This window comes from Triticum urartu, chromosome 7A, assembly GCF_056163025.1.
Source record: "Triticum urartu cultivar PI428250 chromosome 7A, HENAU_Tu73, whole genome shotgun sequence".
NCBI lineage: Eukaryota > Viridiplantae > Streptophyta > Magnoliopsida > Poales > Poaceae > Triticum > Triticum urartu.
The window spans coordinates 520,935,045-520,958,276 of record NC_141879.1 but is presented as its reverse complement, the minus strand read 5'-3'; the positions used below and the strand labels follow the sequence as shown (position 1 = coordinate 520,958,276).

At 43.0% G+C, this 23,232-nt stretch overlaps 1 protein-coding gene across 1 annotated transcript; it reads left to right on the top strand.

Moving 5' to 3' along the window:
* The first annotated feature begins 220 nt into the window (after positions 1 to 220).
* Positions 221 to 1,736, top strand: LOC125521368 (uncharacterized). The gene has a single exon (XM_048686429.2). It carries the CDS (start codon positions 502 to 504, stop codon positions 1,474 to 1,476), a length of 975 nt encoding a protein of 324 aa, XP_048542386.1. The 5' UTR covers positions 221 to 501; the 3' UTR covers positions 1,477 to 1,736.
* Positions 1,737 to 23,232: the final 21,496 nt, after the last annotated feature.

The following is a 23,232-nucleotide window of genomic DNA, read 5'->3' as shown; positions in this document are numbered from 1 at the left end:
TTTGAACACAATACAGAAGCAAGCACTCTTGTACACGCGCATTCACAATGGATAAGCCATACTCGCAAAAAAAAGGGATATTGTACAATGGATAAGCCCTCACCACATCACCATTTTGGCAGCATCAATAAAAATGGCGAACATAGCTAACACGATTTTCCCTAGAACAGAAGAAAGGGATTCGCGATGTTCACGCCGTATCCTAAAACAAAAAATACAAGAAACGAAAGAGCGGCTGTAACAAGGACACCACCAGCAGCAAAGTCCAAAAATATTTAGCAGCCTCAATCACAATCCAGCTAGCGACCCAACTGAAACCTATTATATGAAGTACGTACGCATGAGTGCGACGCACATTCGCATTCATGCCAGTTTCCTTCCTCCTACAACCCCCACGTCGACGCCCACACCTCCAATGATTCCTTGATTGATTCACAACATCCCTGTCCTAGAAATCTCTCTGCACAAAGCGGTCGGGGTCAGAGGTTTTTGGCCGCAGCCATGTCGTCCCCGGCGGCATCGCCTGGCACTTCCGACGACGCTGCAGACGCGCCCGGCATCACCAGCTCCAACCTGACGCTGCTGTACATCATCATCGCTGTCGTCGTCGGCGTCGTGCTGTACCTGGCCGTCCGCTACGGTAGGTCGCTCCTGTCCGAGTGGCGCGAGCTCAACGGCGCCGGCCACGGCCCGCCTCCCGCATTCCACCTCGGGCTGAGCTCTGAGGACATCGCCGCGCTCCCCACCTTCACCTACAGAGCGCGAGCGACGCCGACGCCGTCGCCCCAGGGCAGCTGGGGCGGCTGCACGAGCGGCGGCGGTAAGAGGAGGAGCGGCAGCAAGGGGAGGGCGACGCCGGTGGAGTGCGTGGTGTGCCTGCAGGAGCTGGAGGACGGCGACGTGGTGCGCGTGCTGCCGGCGTGCAGGCACTTCTTCCACGGCAGCTGCATCGACACCTGGCTGCGCGCGCACTCGTCTTGCCCGGTGTGCCGCGCGGAGCCGGAGAGCGCGCGGCCGGGCGAGACGGCTCTGTCGCCGCCGCTGCCGCAGCTGCGTCGGTGCGGCGCCTCACCGGAGCGGCCTACGGCCTCGAGGATCCTGGCGGACATCTTGGCGCGGTCGCCGTTGAGGATCGGCGGCTCGACGAGCGAATCGAAGGAGAGGATCATGTCCAGGTCGCCGTCGCCGGCGCCAACGGCGCGTGATTACACCATGTCAAGATCTCCGTCGCGGACGCCACTGACGCATGGTATGGTGGACGAACGCGAACGGGGTTCACTGTCGCAGTCGCCCCAGACGCTGGAGGTTGTGGTGGTTCGCTCGAAATCGCCGTCTCCGATGAGGTTCGGCCGTCAGTCGACGACGACGTGCCTGGGCGTGCTGGAGCGCACAGATGCGAGCATGTCGGCATCGCCGTCCCCGCCGGCGACATATGCAGAGGACGCTGGCGAGTCGTCGTCCAAATTGACCCATTAAGTGGGTGCAGCCGTGCAGGAACAAAGTCAATCAATTCAGTTGCACAGTGCGCAGTAAACAGAAGCAGCAATGGCGCTGAGACCATTGCTTCTTGCTCCATTTTGGCCTCTGCCATACAACTCTTTTTTTTGGCGGCTGCCATCCAACTCTTTAGTGATGCATTTTGTGTCACTTCAAAGAATGTAAATATTCAGTGTTGAGTATGTTTGAGTTTGACAACAAGAAAATGACCAAGGTGCATGCCCATAAACCTTTCTTTATCCCCAGTTTCTTCTTAGCTTTTTTTTTTTTGAGTTGGAGTTTCTTCTTAACCCTAGATATTGAGGCGTAGTATACACAACAAGAGGGGCAGGAGCATAAACGATAATCCCACATTTTGCTTTTATTTGTTGCATTTGCATTTCCTCACGTTGGAAGCAATTTTAGTTGACATCTTCGAAAGAAAGATACGTGCTTGCACTTTTGTAGTAGAGTACTACTATTAACAAAGGAGCTTTGCACCTGTCTTTACGAGATTTTGCTGCTTTCGCTTTCAGACGCAGTTGCAACTGATATCTCAACCCATCATCCTTTTGAAATTTTCTTTGGAAAGAAATCTTCTTGCATTACAACCTTATTGTAGTAATTTATTTAAGAAGAAAAGCGTTGTTCGAATAAACTTTAGCCCATTTGTTCAAAAGTCACCCGATTCGTCTTTTGAGAGCGCACCGTGGTTCATTTTCTGAAACTTTTTTAAGCACGACGCGTAGCAAGTAGCAACAGCGTGGAGCTGCGTCCAAAGTCTTGCTTTAAAAAGGTCCCATACTGTCCTCGCTGGAAAAGCGGCAGGCTAGCCGCCGGCCAACTGGTTTATCCCCCAGAGCACGTTACATGTGAGTATGCGTGCGTGTGGCAGAATGTCTCCAGTCCGGAGCACATCCAGCTCCATGCCTTTTGCATGCGGGGCTCACATTATCAGCAAGTTCCCATGAGTGGGGTTACCACTTGAGTGTGACTATGTGACCAGTTAGGTGCCAGGATACTTACAAATGTTGTTTGTTTTATCTACCAGATGAAAGATTAAAGTTTCGCTTCGAACCAAGATCTTTATGTGGTACTCCCTCTTATTTATTTACTCCGCATATTAGAGTTGACTGAAGTCAAACTTCGTAAAGTTTGACCAAGTACATAAAAAATAATATAAACATTTATCATAACAAATTTATACTATATGAAAGTACATTCAATAATAAATCTAATGATGTTAATTTGTTATCGTATATGTTAATATTTTTGTTTATAAAATTGGTCAAAGTTTACAAAGCTTGACTTTGACCAAAGCTAATACGCGAACTAAATAAAAACGAAGGGAGTACAACCCCATCTAAAACGTATAAAGGGTAGTATCGATATTTCACATATCGTATCAGATATTTTTTGTATGTACGATGAGTTGTCCGCCGAGACGTATACGCCGTATGTTTGTTCATTTGGAGAGCCCAACTCTGTGCTAACAGACGCCCCCACGCGTCCTGGGCTCGGCCCACTAATATTTTCTTTAACATTCAAAAATAGGGGAGCAATTAGTTAACGAGCGCTTTTTCGGGAGCCTCGCAACGATCAACACCACTTGACGCGCTCTCAGCCATTTGCCACGTGTCGCGCTCTAGACGCTCTCTTCGGATTTTACTTTTTTTATTTTTCCGCACGTGTTTTCGGCTTTTTAAACGGATTTTTTCAGTTTTTTTTTGACTTTTTGGTTTTCCCCCGGTCTTTTTAACTTTTCGATCAAAAAAATTCGAAAAAAAAATTTGCGCGAAAAAACGCGTTTTCTTTTTTTCCCCTTTCGTGAAAGTCACGGTTTTTCTTCCGCGAGAGGCACGGTTGTGCTTTAGCAAGAGTCACGGCCATGCCTTTCGGAAACGAAAAAACATGTTTTCTATTTTTTTTCTTTCGCGAGAGTCACGGTTTTGCTTCAGCGAGAGACACAGTTGTATTTTCACGAGAATCACGGCCGTGCCTCTCGGAAAGGGAAAAACAAAACGCGTTTTTTGTTTTTTTCTTTCAGGAGAGTCACGGTTTTGCTTCCGCGAGAGGCACGGTTGTGCTTTCGCGAAAGTCACGGCCGTGCCTCTCGGAAAGGGAAAAAATACACGTTTTCTGTTTTTTTTTCTTTCGCGAGATTCACGGTTTTGCTTTCGCGAGAGTCACGGCCGTGCCTCTCGGAAACGGAAAAAACGCGTTTTCTGTTTTTTTCCTTCCATGAGAGTCACAGTTTTGCTTCCACGAGAGGCACGGTTGTGATTTCGCGAGAGGCACGGACGTGCCTCTTTCGGAAAGGGAAAAAACCATGCTCCCGGTCCGGTTTTTTCGCCCGTTTTTTTTCGTCCGGTTTTTTCGTGAAAAAAAAGTTCGTCAAAACCTATCAACATGGGATCTAGTTTTGAAGATCTCGACGCGTGGAATCCAACGGTGAAAACGGTTCGAGATTTGGACGCACGGTTTAAGAGATAAAACGTTTTGAATAAACGGATCTACGAAAAAAGAATCATTTCATGCATGTCAATAAACAGACCATATTCAATGGAGAGTGTTCGGGTAGGCGAGAAGATTCCGTTTGAGACCATTTTTTCGGCATCCATCACATGACCGAAATTTATTCCATGAGCTTATATGGCCAATTCAAGGCACCATCCCAAGTTGTTTGAGTTTTCAAAAAACATCACTTTCTGGAGTTTTCTTGGTGAAAAAGGACCGATAAAAGGTCGAACGTGTCACAACATGCAAATGATGTCGGAAGTCGTTCAAACCTGGGATGGATGCCTCATGTGTCTGTACCAGGCTGCTGAAAAAAGTTGGGGTCATTTATCCATAGTCCAAAAACCCACTAGTTGAGAGGAGTATGATAGACTAGCTAGGCCAGACGAGTCCCGTGAGCATGTAGTTTTTCCCAATTCGAAAGCTTCTGTGATTTGTAACTTCTGCCATTGTCAACCAACATGAACATTTTGTTGTGAACTAACCATGTCTTGGAATTTGTAAACAATTTTGAAATTTCAAATTGTGTATGAAAATTTTACAAGTTTGAACACCTTCTCCAAAATTGATAACAAATTCCCAACAATTGATGAAAATTTTGAACGAGAATAGGAAACAAGTAATTTTCTATAAAACTATCATTTTTGAAACACAAGCATTTCTTCTATTTGTGAACAAAATATTCGAAAACACGGGCATTTTTTGAGATTCTAGAATATTTTTAAAATTCTAAAAAATATTTGAAAACAAGAATTTTTTAGGGTTTTCCAAATAATTTTCCAAAGTTTTGAACAAGTTTCGAAAAGAATTTAAAAAGTTAGGAAAAAATGCTTAGCCGCTGGCTTAACTAGGGGACGGCATCGATCCCATCCGGCGCCTGTTGGGGGAAACTCTATTGGACGCTTATTATGTCAAACAGTCGCTGTTTCACACACACCCAATTGATACGAGTGAACATGAGCCAGCCCATTTCAATCTGTTCGTTGCCTCTGTATATGCCGGTTTTCAGAACCTTTTAGATGGTTTCAGGCCAGTTTTTACCTGTTTCTGTAATGTTTAAAAATGTTCATGAACCATTTTGTTCTTCAGAACCACAAAGTTCAAAAAATGTTCAACATATTTATTTATTTACTCAGAATTTTTTTAAAAGTTTGAAAATATCAAAAAATGGTCGCATTTCAAAGAAGTTTAAAGTTTCAAAATAGTTTGTGTTCTAAAAACTGTCAGAATTTTAAAAAAAGTCGCATTATTTTAAATCGGTTTGGAGTTTATAAATGTGTTCCACTTTTTGGAAATTTTAAACTTTTGTTTACAATTTGGAAAAATGTCGGCGTTTTAAAAAAGTCACGTTCTAATTTCCAAAAAGATGGTCAACCATGTCACTGGTCATAGTTCTTAAAAGGCCTCGCTGCTGTTTAGCTAAAATAGCTGGCTTATTGTAGTGGTTGTGCTCGTTTGTGTTATTGTGGAGGTTTGTGCTCGATTCCTGCTGTAAGCAATTTTTTTAGGATTTTCCACTGTTTTACTACAAGTCCACTACACAGCAGTTTTACTACAAGTTCACTACACACATCGTTTGCTGCTGGGCCGGCCCAGTTTCCTGCTCACTGTTGTACGGTCCGGACGACGTATTTTGTAAAAGGACCATCCTATCTTTCTTATGAAGGGGTATGGGCAGATCTGACCCGTCCATGTGTTTAAGGAGGTTGTACCGAAGACGAAGTGAAAAAAGAATTGCATTGGTAATTTCAGGTGCTGTTTTTATGATCAAAATGAATTGATTAAACACCTCTTTCTCGAGTGTCCACTTACAAATTTATTATAGCGATTAATTCATATAGCTTTTAGCATTTATCCCCCAATGAGCATAAACACGTTATTGTTGAGTGTGACTATGTGCCACTATACTTTTTTTGTATAAAAATTTCAATCTATTCATCTTCAAACATGACAGTACAAAGAACAACAAAGATAATAAAAATTACAACCGTGTCCGTGGACTATTTAACGATTCCTGCCGGAAGCAATTTTTTTTAGGATTTTCCACTGTTTTACTACAAGTCCACTACACAACAGTTTTACTACAAGTTCACTACACACATCGTTTGCTGCTGGGCCGGCCCAGTTTCCTGCTCACTGTTGTACGGTCCGGACGACGTATTTTGTAAAAGGACCATCCTACCTTTCTTATGAAGGGGTATAGGAAGATCTGATCCGTCCATGTGTTTAAGGGGTTGTACCGAAGAAGTGGAAAAGGAATTGCATTGGTAATTTCAGGTGCTGTTTTTGTGATCAAAATAAATCGATTAAACACCTCTTTCTCGAGTGTCCACTTACAAATTTATTATGGCGATTCATTCATATAGCTTTTAGCATTTATCCCCCAATGAGCATAAACACGTTATTGTTGAGTGTAACTATGTGCCAAGATACTTTTTTTTTGTGAGAAACTTTCAATCTATTCATCTTCAAACATGACAGTACAAAGAACAACAAAGGTAATAAAAATTACAACCGTGTCCGTGGACCACCTAACGACGACTACAAGCACTGGAAGCGAGCCGAAGGCGCGCCGCCGTCATCGTCCCTCCCTCACTGGAGCTGGGCAAACCTTGTTGTAGTAGACAGTCGGGAAGTCGTCATGCTAAGGCCCCATAGAACCAGCGCACCAGAGTAGCAACCATCACCGATGAAGAAAGTCGTAGATCAGAAGGATCAAACTTGTAAACACCCAAACGAAGACGAACGAAGACCGGGTCCAAACAAATCCACCGAAGACCAGCACCGATCGAATCCCATGAGATCCGACGGAGACAAACCTCCACACACACCCGACGATGCTAGATACACCATCGGAACGGGGCTAGAATGTGGGAGACATTATTCCTACTAGTAAGGGACATCGTCGTCGCCACACAGCCTAAATCAAGACGTTGAACCTAACAAGAACGAGAACTGGGCCCCTCCCGCTAGCGGGGGGCCGAGATCCTCCGCACCTCCATGGCCTAGAGGCCATCGGAGATGGGACGGACCGGCGGCGTCGCCGATGGGAGGAGAATAGCTTTTCTTGTGGAGGAGGTAAGAGATCAGAACATGCCTAGAAATTTGTGTGTATATGTTGTTTGATTTTAAGAATTGATGAATCCTATTATGTGCCAGGATACTTACAAATGATGTCTGTGTTATCTATTAGAGGGAAGCATGCAATAACGAGGGACTGATTGTTTTGCTTTTGTTACAAATAAAACAAGGGTCTGACTATACAACATCTAGATAGGGTTTTTTCTGTTTGTTTTTTTATTGTAGCGCGACAACAAGTTTTTTCTGTTTGTTTTTTTATTGCAGCGCGAAAAAAATAATTCTAACTGGCGCAGTGTGTTGACCCAGAATTGAACTGAGGACCTAATGCAGGGTAACAAGAGAACCTACCAGTCCAGCCAAAGCCGCTATTGAGATTGAAGAAACAGAAAACAGTCAACAACAATACGGCGTTCAGATTAGAAGACATGTTTGAAACTTTTGAAACCTTTTTAAAATATTGTGATTTTTTTTCAAATGACGGATATTTTCGAAAACACAAATAATTTAAATTTCGAAAATTATTTTTCAAATGTGAACAAACGTTATAATTTTGATTTCATTTTTGAAAATAAAAACAAAATTCGGTATTCTGAATAATTGCTTCACGAACAATTTTTGAAACATGGACAATTTTCGAAAATCCTCGAAGAGTTTTTAGAGTGTCTACACTTTTGAAGATTGCAAACATTTTCTAAAAAACGCGAATGAATTTATTCTACTTTTAATTTAATAATAAATTCCAATATTTTTTTGCACCATTTAAAATTTCAAAATAACATTTTGTGATGTTTAAAGAATTTATTATACAATTGAAAAAATCGGAACATTCAAAGAAATGTTTGTGACAATTTTTTAAAAGAAACTTCACGCATTTTAAAAAGACATGACATTTTCTAGAATTTCCTTATGCAATGTAAATAAAATGTTTACATAATTTTTTTGAAAAAGTTTCGCGCCATTTAGGAAAACGATCGGTAGGAATTAAAAAAATGTTTACTATGTATTCTAAAAGATGCTCAGGCATGTATTTGAAAAAATATTCATCATGTGTTTTACAAAAAATTTCAATGTTTGTTAAAAAAATGTTCCCCATGCATACAGAAAAAAATACACAGTGTGTATTACAAAGTGGATATGTTTGAAAAAAATACAACTATGTAGGGGTAGTGGGTTCGAAACAATTGCGTGCTGAGAGAGGACATACAACTATGTTAGGCATGGTTTGCATGTTTGGCTTGGAAATGCAACTGGGTTGGACGGGTTTACATTTTGGGGTTGGACATGGAAGTAGAGGTCAGGGCAAGTGCGTGTTAAAAACAAAGCACAAGCCTAGTTGCGAGTCAAATGGTGGGCTTGCAACTAGGAGAACTACGAACTGAGTTATGAGATGAGGATATGCTTACAACTGGGACAACTACAAACTATGAGACCAGTTGCAAGTCAAGGGTCTGACTTGCAACAGGGATAAAACAAACTACGGTCCTAGTTGCGAGTCAAGGATGGACTTGCAACTAGGATGAAAGACAAAAACACAGGCCCTGTTGCGAGTCAAGGGTGGGCTTGCGACTAGGATAAAAAAGTATGGGCCTACTTGCGAGTCGAGGGTGTACTTGTAACTGAGACAAAGTATATAAAACTACGATATGAGTTGCGAGTTGAGGTTGGACTTGCAACTGAGATGAAAAACAAAACACATCCCAGTTACGAGTCGAGGTAGACTTGCAACTGGGACATCAACAAACTATGGGACTAGTTGCAAGTCGAGGGTGGACTTGCAACCGAGACAATAAAAGACTATGATCCTAGTTGTGAGTAGAGGATGGACTTGCAATAAAGACAATTACGAAACAAATGACCCAGTTGTGAGTCAAGGGTCAACTTGCAACTAGGATGAAAGAAACCATGGTCCCAGTTGCAAGTCAAGGGTGGACTTGCAACTGGGATAAAAACAAAACGGGTACCTAGTTGCAAGTCGAGGATGAGCTTGCAATTGGGAGAACTATGAGCCCAATTGCGAGTCAAAGGTGGACCTGCAACTGGGACAACTATGAAATGACAAGCCCGACTACAAGTAAAGGGTCGACTTGCAACTAGGATGAAACAAACTACAATCCCAGTTGCGAGTCAATGGTGGACTTGCAAATGAGATGAAAGACAAAATATAGGCCCAATTGCGGGTCTAAAGGTGGGCCTGCAACTCGGAGGGTGGGCTTGCACATCGGACAACTACGCGCCCAATTGCGAGTCAAGGGTGGACTTGCAATTGGGACAAGTACGAAACTACGAACCCAGTTGCGAGTTAAGGGTCGACTTGCAACTGGGATGAAATAAGCTATGAGCCAGTTTCAATCAAAAGGTAAACTTGCAACCGGGATGAAAAACAAAACACATGCTCTAGTTGTGAGTAGAGGGTGGGCTTGCCACTTGGACAACTACGAGCCCAGTTGTGTGTCGAGGGGGACTAGCACCTAGGACAACTATGAAACTACGAGCCAGTTGCGAGTCAAGGGTCGACTTGCAATTGGAGCGAAACAAGCTATGGGCCCAGTTGCGAGTCATGGGTGGACTTGCAACTGGGATGAAAAACAAAAACATAGTTGCGGGTCGAGGGTGGTCTTGCAAGTTTGACAACTACGAGCCCGATTGCTAGTCGAGGGTGGACTTGCAACTGGGACAACTACGAAACTACAAGGCCAGTTGCGAGTCAAGGGTCGACTCGCAACTAGGATGAGAAAAACTACACGTCCAATTGCGTGTAAATGATGGACTTGCAACTGGGATGAAAAACAAAAATACATGCTCCGATTGCGAGTCGAGGGTGGGCTTGCAACTCGGACAACTACGAGCCCGGTTGTGAGTCAAGGGTGGACTATCAACTGGGACAACTACGAAACTACGAGGCCAGTTGCGAGTCAAGAGTCGACTTGCAACTGGGATTAAACAAGCTATGAGTTAGTTGCAATCAAAAGGTAGACTTCCAACTGTGATGAAAAACAAAACACATGCTCTAGTTGTGAGTAGAGAGCGGGCTTGCAGCTTGGACAACTACGAGCCCAGTTGTGAGTCGAGGGGGACTTGCACCTAGCACAAGTACGAAACTATGAGCCAGTTGTGAGTCAAGGGTCGACTTGCAATTGGGATGAGCAAGCTATGAGACCAGTTGCGAGTCAACTATGGACTTGCAACTGGGATAAAAACAAAAACAAATGCTCCAGTTGCGGGTCGAGGATGGGCTTGCAAATCTGACAATTACGAGCCCAGTTGCAAGTCGATGGTGGACTTGCACCTATGACAACTACAAAACTACGAGCCCAGTTGCAAATCAATGGTGGACTTGCACCTAGGACAACTACGAAACTACGAGCCCAGTGAATAACCGGGGTCAAAGATAGGTCATTGAAGATGGGGGATAAGCTTCATAGTCGAGCCCCCTAAACAACAACATATATAGGCCCATGTGAAAACAAATGCAAGAACATGACGACCCAAAACAAACATGACAAAGAGGACGCGTGACAAAAAAGAACAAGCTGACACGGGCGTACATGATCGAGTTTGTGCAAACATTAAATCAAACAAATCAGACAGTTATAGACTTAGATGAGCTAAAACTTATCTAGATTACACTCCTCTCTAGCTACACGGTCAAACCAAAAATAAAAGAAAACAAGGAATAAAAAGACACGTGTTGCTTCACAAAAAAAGCTAAGTCCCAAAAAAACAATACATAAAACATAATAATGGCCCACTAAAAAATGTCATATCGGGTCTCGCTGCTACATGAGGGAAAAAATAGAAAACACGACACAAGGACAACGAGCATGACTCAAAAGCACGTGTATTTACTGGTATATGAGCTAGATGAAACATTGTAAACTCTCATTTAGATAATAATTGGGAAACCAATCCGAATCAGGACCTTATACCGCGTCGCGGAAACGGCCCAACAAAAGACACATGCACGAACAAAGTCGACAAGAAGATACCAAACACACGACGCGACACAGAGCGCGCGTGACAAAATAACCTGCAATCAAGATTTGCACAACATTTAAAGCGAACATATGACAAAGTGGAAACAAGTTCATGAATTTTAAACAAATAAATGAAGAATGAAAGGAAAAATATAAAAAATTGGCAAAGGTGAAAATAGAAAATATAAATAAAAAATATGAATTTAAAATAGTTCATAATTTAAAACAAATAATGAAATAAAAAACAGAAACAAAAAAACAAATACTAGGAGTCAAATGGGACATGAGAGTGTAGAAAAATAAGAGGAACTAGGAGTGAGTGTAGCACAGACTTCTGAAAAGAAATTGAAAAAGGCAGTCGAACACCTCGCACTAGCAAACGGCCTTCAGGAGCATAGGCGAAAAGCAACAACGTACCAACCTTGATCAGCAACGAGCCGGACACAGGCAGCGCGCGAGACAACGCGCCGTGAGCTAGTGGAGCAGCCAGATCGTTGTGTTTTGCACGAACATTAAAGAAAGATGATCTAATGGCTCTGGACTTAGATGTGAGATAGTTATTTCACATCTAGATGTGAAATAGCAAACCCGATAAAACAACGTGTCTAGCTGGCAAACGCTTGCCCGCTGACGCTCCTGCCCAACCTACCACTTTAGGAAAGACCCCCCCCTCCGCGTCCGATTAGGAAAGTCTTAACGCCCAATTCCAACTGGCCCCTCTCGCATCCTAGCGCAATGAGCAAGAAGGGCAGCACACCTTCCCCACGCGAAGCTGGCTGACACGCAACGGTCATCGCCATATTTTTCTCAACCTTTCGTCCAACGCTCACGTGCCTCCCGCCGCCTCCTCAACTGCCCCCACGCCCCCATCTTCTTCCCTACGAAAGAACCCAGGAGATCTATCCCTAAAAATCATTGAACATTCCATGGAAGCTCTATCAAGATGAAAAAACAAAAGGGGCGCGCATCGTTTTTGAGGGGGGGGGGTAAAGAGGAGGGAACGTACATGCTTCAAAGGAGGGGAGCAAGGTGATATTCCTTTTCTTTTCCACCTTGACCGAGTGTAGATGTGACGGTGCAGAAAACCACCAGTCCCTCGGTAGGATGGCGAGCATAGCCAGAAGTACCAGAAGGGAGTTCGGACGGCAGTTTAACCCAGGTTTGGGCATTTATAGTTGGGGTAATACCCTACTCCGACTTATGTTTTTCATTGATGTGGAAGCACCACATGCGAGGGGGTAACATGTGGAGGATGATGATGACTACCGAGGTGTGTCTATGATGGAACAGATGCCTCCAGCTACCCCAAGACTCGTCTTATAAACGGGATGAGGGTTAGGGTTTACACGGATCCTTACCAACCTATCTCCGGGGAGCATCTTGGCTTTCACGCCAAGACGCTTCACATCCGCGTTGAGCACTACACGCTAGGATAGAGCTGCCGCCAGGCCCCGGGGCCTTGAGGTCGACCCAGTGTCGGGCTTCCCGGTCGATGGGCCACCCCCGATAGACTGTAACGTCAGTAGCCCCCGAGCTTACCCTTGCTTTCACGTCCGAAACACGGCATCATATAGTAGACTTGACCAATGGGTGGGAAGCGACTAAAGAATATAATGTATTTTTTCAGCAATTGTAAATCCGAACAAATTCTTAAAATGAATATATGAACTTTTGTGATCCACTGTTGGTTTATGCCTGCTTAATCATGCCTTGCATGAATATAGGCCTCCGGTCTATAGGCGCGCGACAGTTATCTCGCCTAGGCCCGGTCTCGGGGCGTGACCGTTAAAGTGGTATTAGAGCTTTAGGTTTTAGGTTGCCTGAGATAAATGGGTCGGTCGTAAATAAATTTATAACTAATTATCAACAAAAAAGTTCCTATTTCCACAAACTAGAAATGTTTGTATATATTTTAGGCTCCTAGACTATAATAAGATCTTTTATTAGGGGTTGTATAAATTGATTCATGTAAAGTGTAGTTGTTTTGCATTGCCAATAGAAATTTAGCAAATTTTACAATGGTTACTTGTAGTTAAACTCTAGCATGTTTTGTCACACGATATCAGACCGTTAAAGAAATATTTTATATAGTTTCTAGCTCTTGGTGACCAAATATTTCTTTTGCTGGACAGTGGAGTTAACCAGATGTAAAAGCTAAAACTCTCTATTTGGTTTGGTTGTTGGGATAGTAATTTTCTTTCACCAGCTAGTCAGAAAATTTAAATAATTTGGTTTTCATCCTTATTAATTCTTAGCCATACTTTAGAACAACTTTCACATGTATAGCTGAAATAGGTGTAACAAAAAAAATTCATAGTAAAATTTAGTTTTAAATTTCGAGGACAAAATTCTTATAAGGTGGGAAGGATCTAATAACCCAGATTTTGGGGTTATTATTTATTTTATGGTAATAGATAATTATTTTCTAATGATTTTATTATGTTAATAATTTTGGTTTAATAATAATGTAGTCGGATAAGAATAAGTACGTGCATTCATCTATGAATGAATTGGTGGAGAAGTAACCGTGAGAGAGAAATAGATGAATAGAAATTCGCTTTGACTATTGTCAAGACCAGCAATGAATGTACTAGAGCACCGTTGGTTTGGGGAAATTAGAAATGGGGAATGGGAGTTGAGAGGTGAGGAGATTAAAAGTTCACTATTTGATTAGAGGGAATGGAGGTTTAAGTGGGAAGGGGAGTGGGAGTTAAGAAAACCAATTCTCATTCTTTTCTTCCCAAGGATACCCTGTTAATTTGTGAGCAGAATTTTATCCCACACTAATTCCCATCTTATACCAAACAAGGGAATGAGAGCAAAATCCTAATCCCTCCACAAAAACCCTTATGGAAACACACATTCCCCTCTCGGAGTGGTTACCAAACAGGTTGTAGAAATAATACATGTGCATGCATGTAATAATGAGAAGGACAACGCGGGATTCATGCTATAGAAAGTTGCTTGTACATGCCATGCACGAGTGAGAAGAAAATATTATGTTAGCAGTACACGTAGCCGACCATTTTCTAGCGCTTAAAGACACATGCTTTTGATCCGGTTAGGAGGGAAAGTGCCCTTTTACCTTACCGTAGGGACAGTGACCAAGCGTTGGCCGAGGGGTCATTTTATCCTAGATATTTCTACCGTTCAACCGACGATCGGCTCCTATAAATAGGACACTCTTGTTGTTGGCTCGTGCAGCTCCAAACCACATCTCCAAGAGAAAACAAGAAGTGAGAAGATGAGAGAGTGAGAGAGAGAAGAGAGATGAAGAATTCATGCCTATGCCCGTGTTTGGAGGATATTTAGAAAGCGTCTAGGTCTGCTCGAGTGAAGAACAAAGCCATTCAAAGAATATTAGTATATGTACGACAATAGGATTTTTATACGATGGTGATGGGTTTATGAAAGTGCGTTATATCGAGTAAAGGGGGGTGAATAGGTGATTTTTATGAATTCTTCACTGGGGAATTTCAGGGTGAGGAAATTCCTGAGTGAAAAACTACTTGCAGAGGAATAAGTACTCAAAAGTAAACATAACAATGCATGAGCATGGTCTTCATGATGAAATGAAAACAAGCACAGAGTACAGAAAGCGTAGACACAGGATAACACAGGATAAAGACAAACAAACTGAAGAAATTGAACTGAGGAAATAGATAAAGTCTTTAGTCAAAGTCTTCAAACAGATATGAACAAGCACACAACACAGAAATGAGGAAATAGAAGGGTTGAGGAATTGAAACCAGTTTGCTCGGTGAAGACAATGATTTGGTAGACCAGTTCCAACTGCTGTGACAGTTGTATGTCTGGTTAGGGCGGCTAGGTATTTAAACCTGAGGACACACAGTCCCGGACACCCAGTCCTGAACACGTAGCTTAGGACACTCAGTCCTCACCGTATTCCCCTTGAGCTAAGGTCACACAGACCTCGCCCAATCACTCGTGGTAAGTCTTCAGGTGACTTCCTAACCTTCACAAACTCGGTCATTCGGCGATCCACAATTTCCTCTTGGATACTCTAGACCATGACGCCTAACCGTCTGGAAGATGCACAGTCTTCAAAAGTAACAAGCGTCAGATCCACGCAGGATCAATCTCTTCAGTGATGCTCAATCACTTTGGGTTTGTAGGTGTTTGGGTTTGGGTTTTCTTCACTTGATGATTTTCAGTCAAAGTCCTTGGAGGATGGGATGCTCTCAAATGACAAGTGTCAGTTTATCTCGGAGCAGCCAACTAGCTAGTGGTTGTAGGGGGGGCAACTATTTATAGCCTAGGGAGCAGCCCGACATGATAATACATAAATGCCCTTCAATGATATGACTGTTAGGTGGGTAGCTATTTTGGGACAGCTGGCGCATAGCATAGCAACAGTCGGAATTTTGAGTATCAAATTCCTCAGGGCTATCATGTTCCTCACTGTGTAGGCAACCGCACTGGCGAATTCCTAACTCCTCAGTCAGAAAAAATTCCTCAGAGACCAGAAGAACTTCGTCTCTGTCACTGAAGAAATTGACTGAACTGTATGAGATTTCCAATGGCTTCACTCAAAGGGATTGGTAGGTGTAGGATTTGAGTTGAGCATCACTTGGAAATTTTTCCTTAGTATTTCCTCGACCCCCTTTAACAATACGGTGTTTCCTATGACTCAAGAAAGAGAGAATGAAACTACAAAAACAAAAGTCTTCACGCTTCATGTTCCTCGAATGAATAGCAAGTCTTCAGGATCACACCAATTTCTTCACTTTCAAAGTCTTCAGAAAGTCTTCAAAAATCCAAAGTCTTCAGTCGAAGGACTTCATTTTTAGGGGTCGACTTTCTCTGTAAATATCAAACTCCTCATAGACTTATAGACCTGTGTACACTCACAAACGCATCAGTCCCTTAACCTATAAGTCTTCAATACGCCAAAATCACTAAGAGGCACTAGATGCACTTACAATCTCCCCCTTTTTGGTGATTAATGACAATATAGGTTAATTTTTCAATGGGGATAAACGTATGAAGTGTAAATACTGAAATTGAGGAATTTGATTGCAAAATATATAAGAATTCCCCCTGAAGATGTGCATAGTGAGGAATTTGCTTTTGAAGCAATGCACACTTTGAAGAGTAGAATCATGGAGATCTCCCCCTAAATCTTGTAATTCATACACGCATTTAACATATAATATGAAGAATTTGAAATGCATGATGAAATATGGCGACTGATGTAATTCAGCATGCGTGCATTAACATTAATGAGGAATAAGCATGCAGAAAAACTCAATAAAAGTATCAGACCACCATAGAGTTTAAGTTTACAACTCAATCCAGCAAAGTCTTCAAAAGAACGAGAGTTGTAACTTAGAAAAAAACACCCATATAGGTAGACCCACTTGAAGACAAACTCAAATTTCTCCCCCTTTGTCATCGAATGACCAAAAGAGTCAAAAAATGAGGACTAACGCCCCTGAAGAATATCAAGTTGATGGAGGAGCGCCAACATTGTTGGGGTCGTTGGTTGTTGTAGGGCCTGCAGCAGTGTCGCCCAAGTCTTCAAACTCATCGGTGTCGCGGGATGAAGAATATGAGATGGCCACCAAGGAAGGAACTTTGACTTTCTTGAATTTCTTCGCTGGAGGAGCAGACCAATCAAAGTTCTCCTTGAGACCCATTTGCTTCAGATCTTCTTCACCATACAGATGTGATAAGATAGCCCAGGTGCGACCGAAAACTTCATGGAGGTAGTAATGGTTTTTCTTCACTGCATTATGTGTAGCAGTCATGTTGTGAAGAAGAGAACCAAACTGACGCTTAACCCATTTATGGTTTTGATCCACCTTCTAGTGAAGACTAAGAAGTAGCTCACGGTCAGTCATCACCCTGGGTGTTGTGGCTTGAGGATTTGGTTTGGATGCATGTGCAGCAGAATCATGAGTGGCAGAGTCATCATTGGTGGAATAAGATGCAGCTTTGGGAAAACTGACCATCCAATGGACGAATGCCTTCATCAATGATAGTAGGTGCCTTGCCCTTTTCATCAGCTGAGGAATAAGTCTGCTTGAGGACTTCAATTGGGGGCAGGTAGCTGAGGTGATTCTGAAAGTCAGCCTTGTAGTTTAGTGAAGACCATGTTCTGAGGAATCTCATAATCCAAGGAGCATAAGGCTTCAACTCAAACGGAGAGAGTGCAACATTTGCCAGAGTCCTCATTAAGAAATCATGATAATTGATAGGAATGCCATGTATGATGTTGAATAGCAGATTCTTTATGATGCCAACAATTTCCTCATCAGACGAGTCGTGGTCTTTGATAGGACTCATTGTCCTCGTCAGAATGCGATAGACTGTTCTGGGCACATATAGCAATTCCTTCACGAGGAATTTGGTCCTTGGCGCTTGACCGGTCTTCAGGGGCTTCATCAACACTTGCATGTAATGGGCAGTGAGTTCAGGCTCCTGGTACAGACAGCGAGCTCCTTCAAGGGGTGGACTGATGGGCAGGGCGTCAAGTAATTCAGAGGCCGGTGCTTTATAATGAGTGTTATCGGTCATCCAGTCCAATACCCAAGTGATGATATCATCAGGGTCACCTGTGATGTGCAGTGCAGTGTAGAACTGAAGAATAAGCTCTTCATTCCAATCAACAATATTAGAGCAAAAATTGAGGAGGCCTGCGTCATGAAGCACATTGAGGATAGGAGAGAAGCAAGGCAGTGATTCCATGTCCACGTGAGGAATATGCTCGTGGTAGAAGACTTTATCCTTGTTGAAAAGCAATGAAGAATAGAAATTGGCCTGGCTGGCAGTCCAGAAGCGCTTCCTCCTAAGACGAGCAAAGTCATAAGGATTGTAGTCCGTGAAGAATACATGCTCGCCGAAGAAGTCATCAGCCTTGAATTTTTGCTTCTTTGAGAAGGGATCCTTTGGCTTGGGGTGAGGAGTGTCCGTCAATTGCATCACAACCTCAGGGATCTCGATCTCAGGTTCCGCAGGCTGAGGAATTTCAGATTCTTCTTCAGTGGAAGCCTGGGACTTCAATTCTTCATTTACATTTTCTTCAGCACCAGTGGCTGGAATCTCTTCATGGACAAATGGTGTGGCATGAGGTTCTTCAGATCCCATTTGTACTTCAGTAGTGATAGGGGACCGAGGAATTTGTTGTGGGGGTGTGAAAAGAGGAGAATTGGGATGCTGACTTTCCAAAAAGTCGTCGTTCAACACTGGAGTTGTGCATCCAATGTCCACATCTTCGTCTTCATTCATTTCTTCAACGCCAGACTCTTCAGCAGTGAACTGAGGCGTGGGCGATGAGACTATTGGGGTTGAAAGGATTGCATCCGCTTCAATTTCTTCATCCAACTGCTCTGAGGAAGCAACAGAAGTAATGTCTTCATCAGATCTGCTTGGGATCACGTATTCTTCATCAAAAGGAACAAGGGCCTTTGATGGCATAGATGAGACAGGAACAACATCAATTGGATTTTCAAATGAGCTAGTCAGTGGCTTCATTTTCTTTGGAGCTGAAGAATCTGATGCAGTTGATGTCTTCCTTTTCTTCATAGTTGCACGCTCTGCAGCCTTGGTCTTCTTCACATCTGATGCAGATGGAAGGATCAGAGATGGTGTAGGCGTAGGAGGAGCAGAGGAATTTGGTTCAAGATCTTTAGGCACAACTGATGCAGTTGTCCTGACTTCTTCATTTTCTCCAGGTGCAACACTAGTGGTTGCCTTGGCAATTTCTTCAGTGGTTGGAATACAGTCATCAGCCCTGGTACTAGCATTTTCTTCAGCAGCCTAAGTATCATCAGCGGTGCTAGCGTTTTCTTTAGTAGGCTGAGCAGATGCTTCAGCCTGAGGATTTTCTTGTTGCGTTGGGGCTGCAACATTGGAAGTGAACTGTTCAGTTAGTTTCACAAAATGGACCTTGGCTCCCAGCCAATCAGCGCGGTATGCGTCAAATTCATCACTGAGTTTCTTGATCTCAGATTGAATAGTGACAAGTTCTTCAGTTGTCATAGAGGCAATGTTTTTCTTCAGGAAGCGCTCTTTTTTGTACTGCGCTTTCTTCAACTGCCTAGCCTTTTTAAATTTCCATTTTTCTTCCTGAATGAAGTGAGTCAACATATGACTTTGGCCAGGAGTCAGCTTGAAGTCAGGCATAGGAGTGTTGGGGTCCTTGTGCCAGAGATCAATGTAATCAAGGATCAATTTTGGATCCAAAAGCAGAGGCACACTTGTGCCTTTGGCTCTAGCGGCCTTGAGTTGCCTGTCCCTGATGATTTCAGCAAGTTCTTCATCATCAGCTTCGTCTTCATCAGACGACACTTGAAAGACGACCTGCTTCTTGTGAGGACTTGGTCGAGAGCCTCGTCCAGCAGTGGCCTTTTTCTTCAGCAGAGAGGGGTCAGTTGATGAATTTGGTGCAGCTGAAGAACTAGCAGAAGCTCCTGGGGCAATAAAGATGCCCGTTGTCCTTTGACACGTGGCGAGATGCACAGGTGCTGAGAATTTTGACGGAGGAGCTGAGGACTTTGAAGGAGTTGGTGCGGCTTGAGGAATTGGTCATGAGGGCTTTGAAGAATCTGGCCGTGAGGGCATTGCTGAGGAACTTGTCAGTGAGGGCATTGGGGTTGAAGCACTTGGCTTATGAGCTAGCTTCTTTTGCATTGTCCTTCTTTGGCTTGCTTGCAGAGGCCTCAACAGTGGCAACAGCAGCAACAGAGTCTTCATTAAATTTCCTCACTGCTTCCTTAGCTACTCTGGCTAGCTTGGCATGGTGCTTGGCCCATTCATCAGGATAATCGTCACCATGCTTGAGGCTGGTGGAATTAGCTACTCGCCAGGTGCCAACGGAGGTCTTGGGCATGGAGGATTAAGAGCGAATTTCTTCATATACTTGGGAGTAACATATCTGTATTCCCTCCATTCCTGTGCCCATCTCCTCTCTATCCTTTGGATGCGCACTTTGCGCTCATTCTTAGTTTCCTTTTCATGGGTGGCCTCATCAAGAGTGCAATAATCCTTGTATATATCCTCAGGGATTTCAAACGCAGTGTTGACTTCCAGCTTCTTTCCTCCCTTCTGAGGTTTCTTGCCATCTGCCATTTTCTTCAGCTGAGGGTTTTGAACGATTGAGTTCTCTGAAGAGGTATGCAACTTTTCTTCGAGGAACGCTGCAAATGAGTTAAGTTTATGAGAACCTAATGATTCAGCAGCGGATATGTGTACCTGTGAATAGAGTATAGTTGCGAGGAATTTGGAGAGGTCATATGCGTTCTCAGAAGATTTTGCAATAAGAACAAGTTTGAGGAATTTAACCGAATGAATCTTGGGGAATTTCACTAAGCGTTCTTTGACTTAGGTTCCAGAGTTGTATAGATTTAAAAATCCACACAATTGAGGAATCTTGAAGAAAAATTTGCTTAGAGAAACAGATCAAGAATAGATGATATGTGAGGTGTCCAGTGTGTGAGGATTTGAAGAAAAAACCTTTTGAAGATTTGAAGAAAACATCTGAATCAACAAGGGTAATAAAAATAACTTTTAATTACCCTAGATAAAGAACACGACGAACTAGGAAGTGTAGATTTGAAGCTCGTCGGTTCAGATCTTCCACGCCCTAACTTGGCTGAGGAAGACAACTACAACAGCGACGGAGTGAAGAAATCCGTGTCCGGCGTGAGTACGGCGGCGACGAAGTCGAGGCAGTGAAGCTCTTCCTCACTGGTGACGATGGAAGTAACGGCGACTCTAGGGTTTGAGAGCTCGAGCGAGGGAGGGAGGTCGAGGGGAGTAAAAGTGAAGTGAGGAAGGGAGAGGGGTATTTATAGCCGAAGTGAAAAACTGCTCGCCCGAGGAAATAGGACGAACGTGTCCCTGACCCTTCTCATTCGCTTGACGTGTGTCACCCACGTACTGAGAGGTAACGATTGTGTCCGATCGTGGGTGAATAGGATAAGTATTATCATGGAATGTGTAACGATTTGAGAGGCAAAGGCCGAAAATTCAGATAAGATAAGTTTAAAGTTCCGTTCGCAATTTCTTCAGCTGACAAGGACACAGTGAAGATTTTGAACGAGTTTCAATAGAACGCACATGAAGAATTTGTGAATAGACTGGGTTGAGTTTAGCATAGAGGGGGAAAGGGTCCGATCACATTCACTTACAGAACAAGCAACTTGAAGAAATAGCAATAAGTGAATGTTGTAGAGGACATAAACTCATATATATATATATATATATATATAGCCAATGAAGAAAAACGACGGAAATGATGAAGACAATGCAAGTTGAAAAACAACAGAGGAATTTCAAAGCAAAATAAACAACTCAAATTGAAGATTTTCAACTTTTGGTGGTGGCGTGACCCACCGTATAAGAATGATGATTTCAGACATCGCGTACAATTTTCGTAGGGTTCTGAGAATCAAATTCTTTGTTAATTTCTTCACACTTAGAGTGTTATTCTTCATTGATGAAAAAAAATGTTTCTTCATGTGTTGCACATCTAAGTCATCAATTTTGCATAAGTGTTAGGATGAGTGTCCTTTTCAAAGAACATTCGAAGATTCTAGGATATTTAGCTCACACCGCAACTTGCTAAATCTCTTCTCATCCAAGGGCTTAGTGAAGATATCGGCTAGCTGTTCTTCAGTCTTCACATGCTCAATAGAGATGTCGCCCTTCAACACATGATCATGAAGAAAATGATGATGAATCTGAATGTGCTTTGTCTTTGAGTGCTGAACTGGGTTATGAGTAATCTTGATGGCACTCTCATTGTCACAGTAGAGTGGCACATTCTTCACGTTGACGCCATAGTCCTTGAGAGTTTCCTTCATCCATAGCAGTTGAGCACAGCAAGAACCAGCAGCAATGTACTCAGCTTCAGCAGTAGACAGTGATACACAGTTCTGTTTCTTCAAGGACCAACAGACCAAGGATCGTCCGAGGAAATGGCATGTGCCAGATGTTGACTTGCGGTCCACACCGTCACCAGCATAGTCAGAGTCAATATCCAATGAGATCAAAAGCCGAGCCCTTGGGATACCATAATCCAAGTGTTGGTGTGTGAGCTAGATATCGAAGAATATGCCTCACAGCCTTGTGGTGTGATTCCTTCGGTGTAGTTTGAAATCGGGCACACATGCAAACACTAAGCATAATATCTGCCTAGATGCACATAAGTACAATAAAGAACCAATCATGGAGTGGTATACTTTTGATCAAAGTCAATACTATTTTCATCGGTGCATAGATGGCCATTTGTGGGCATAGGGATTTTGAATCCTTTGCAATCTTGCATGTCGAATTTCCTCAGTACATCCTTGAGGTATTTCTCCCGAGATATGAATATGCCATTGCGCTGTTGACGAATCTGAAGACCTAAGAAGAATTTCAATTCTCCCATCATAGACATTTTATATTCTTCACTCATCATATAGGAAAATTCATCACTGTAACGTTGGTCAGTACAGCCAAAAATGATATCATCAACATAAATTTGGCACACAAACAATCCACCATCATAAGATTTAGTGAAAAAAGTTGGGTCAAGTGAACCAGGTTTGAAGCCTTTCTTCATGAGGAATTCCTTCAAAGTATCATACCACACCCGTGGGGCCTGCTTGAGGCCATAGAGGGCCTTATTGAGTCTGAAGACTTTGTCAGGATGCTTTGGATCTTCAAAACCCAGGGGATGAGCAACATATACTTCTTCCTCAAGCTTACCATTGAGGAATGCACTTTTCACATCCATTTGATATAAGATGATATCATGATGGTTAGCATAAGCAAGTAATATGCGAATAGCTTCAAGTCTAGCAACAGGTGCAATTTTTTTTATCGAAATCAATTCCTTCAACCTGTGTGTAGCCTTGAGCTACAAGCCGTGCCTTATTCCTCACCACAAGGCCATTTTCATCTTGCTTGTTGCGGTAGATCCACTTTGTGCCGATGATGTTGTGCTTGCGAGGATCCGGACGTTTGACCAGTTCCCAGACGTTGTTGAGCTCGAATTGATGTAATTCCTCTTGCATAGCTTGAATCCACTCAGGCTCCAGAAATGCTTCATCTACCTTAGTGGGCTCTGTGATAGAGACAAAAGCAAAGTGCCCACAAAAGTTAGATAAATGTGAAGCTCTTGAGCGTGTAAGAGGACCTGGAATGTTGATGTCGCTGATGATTTTCTCAATTT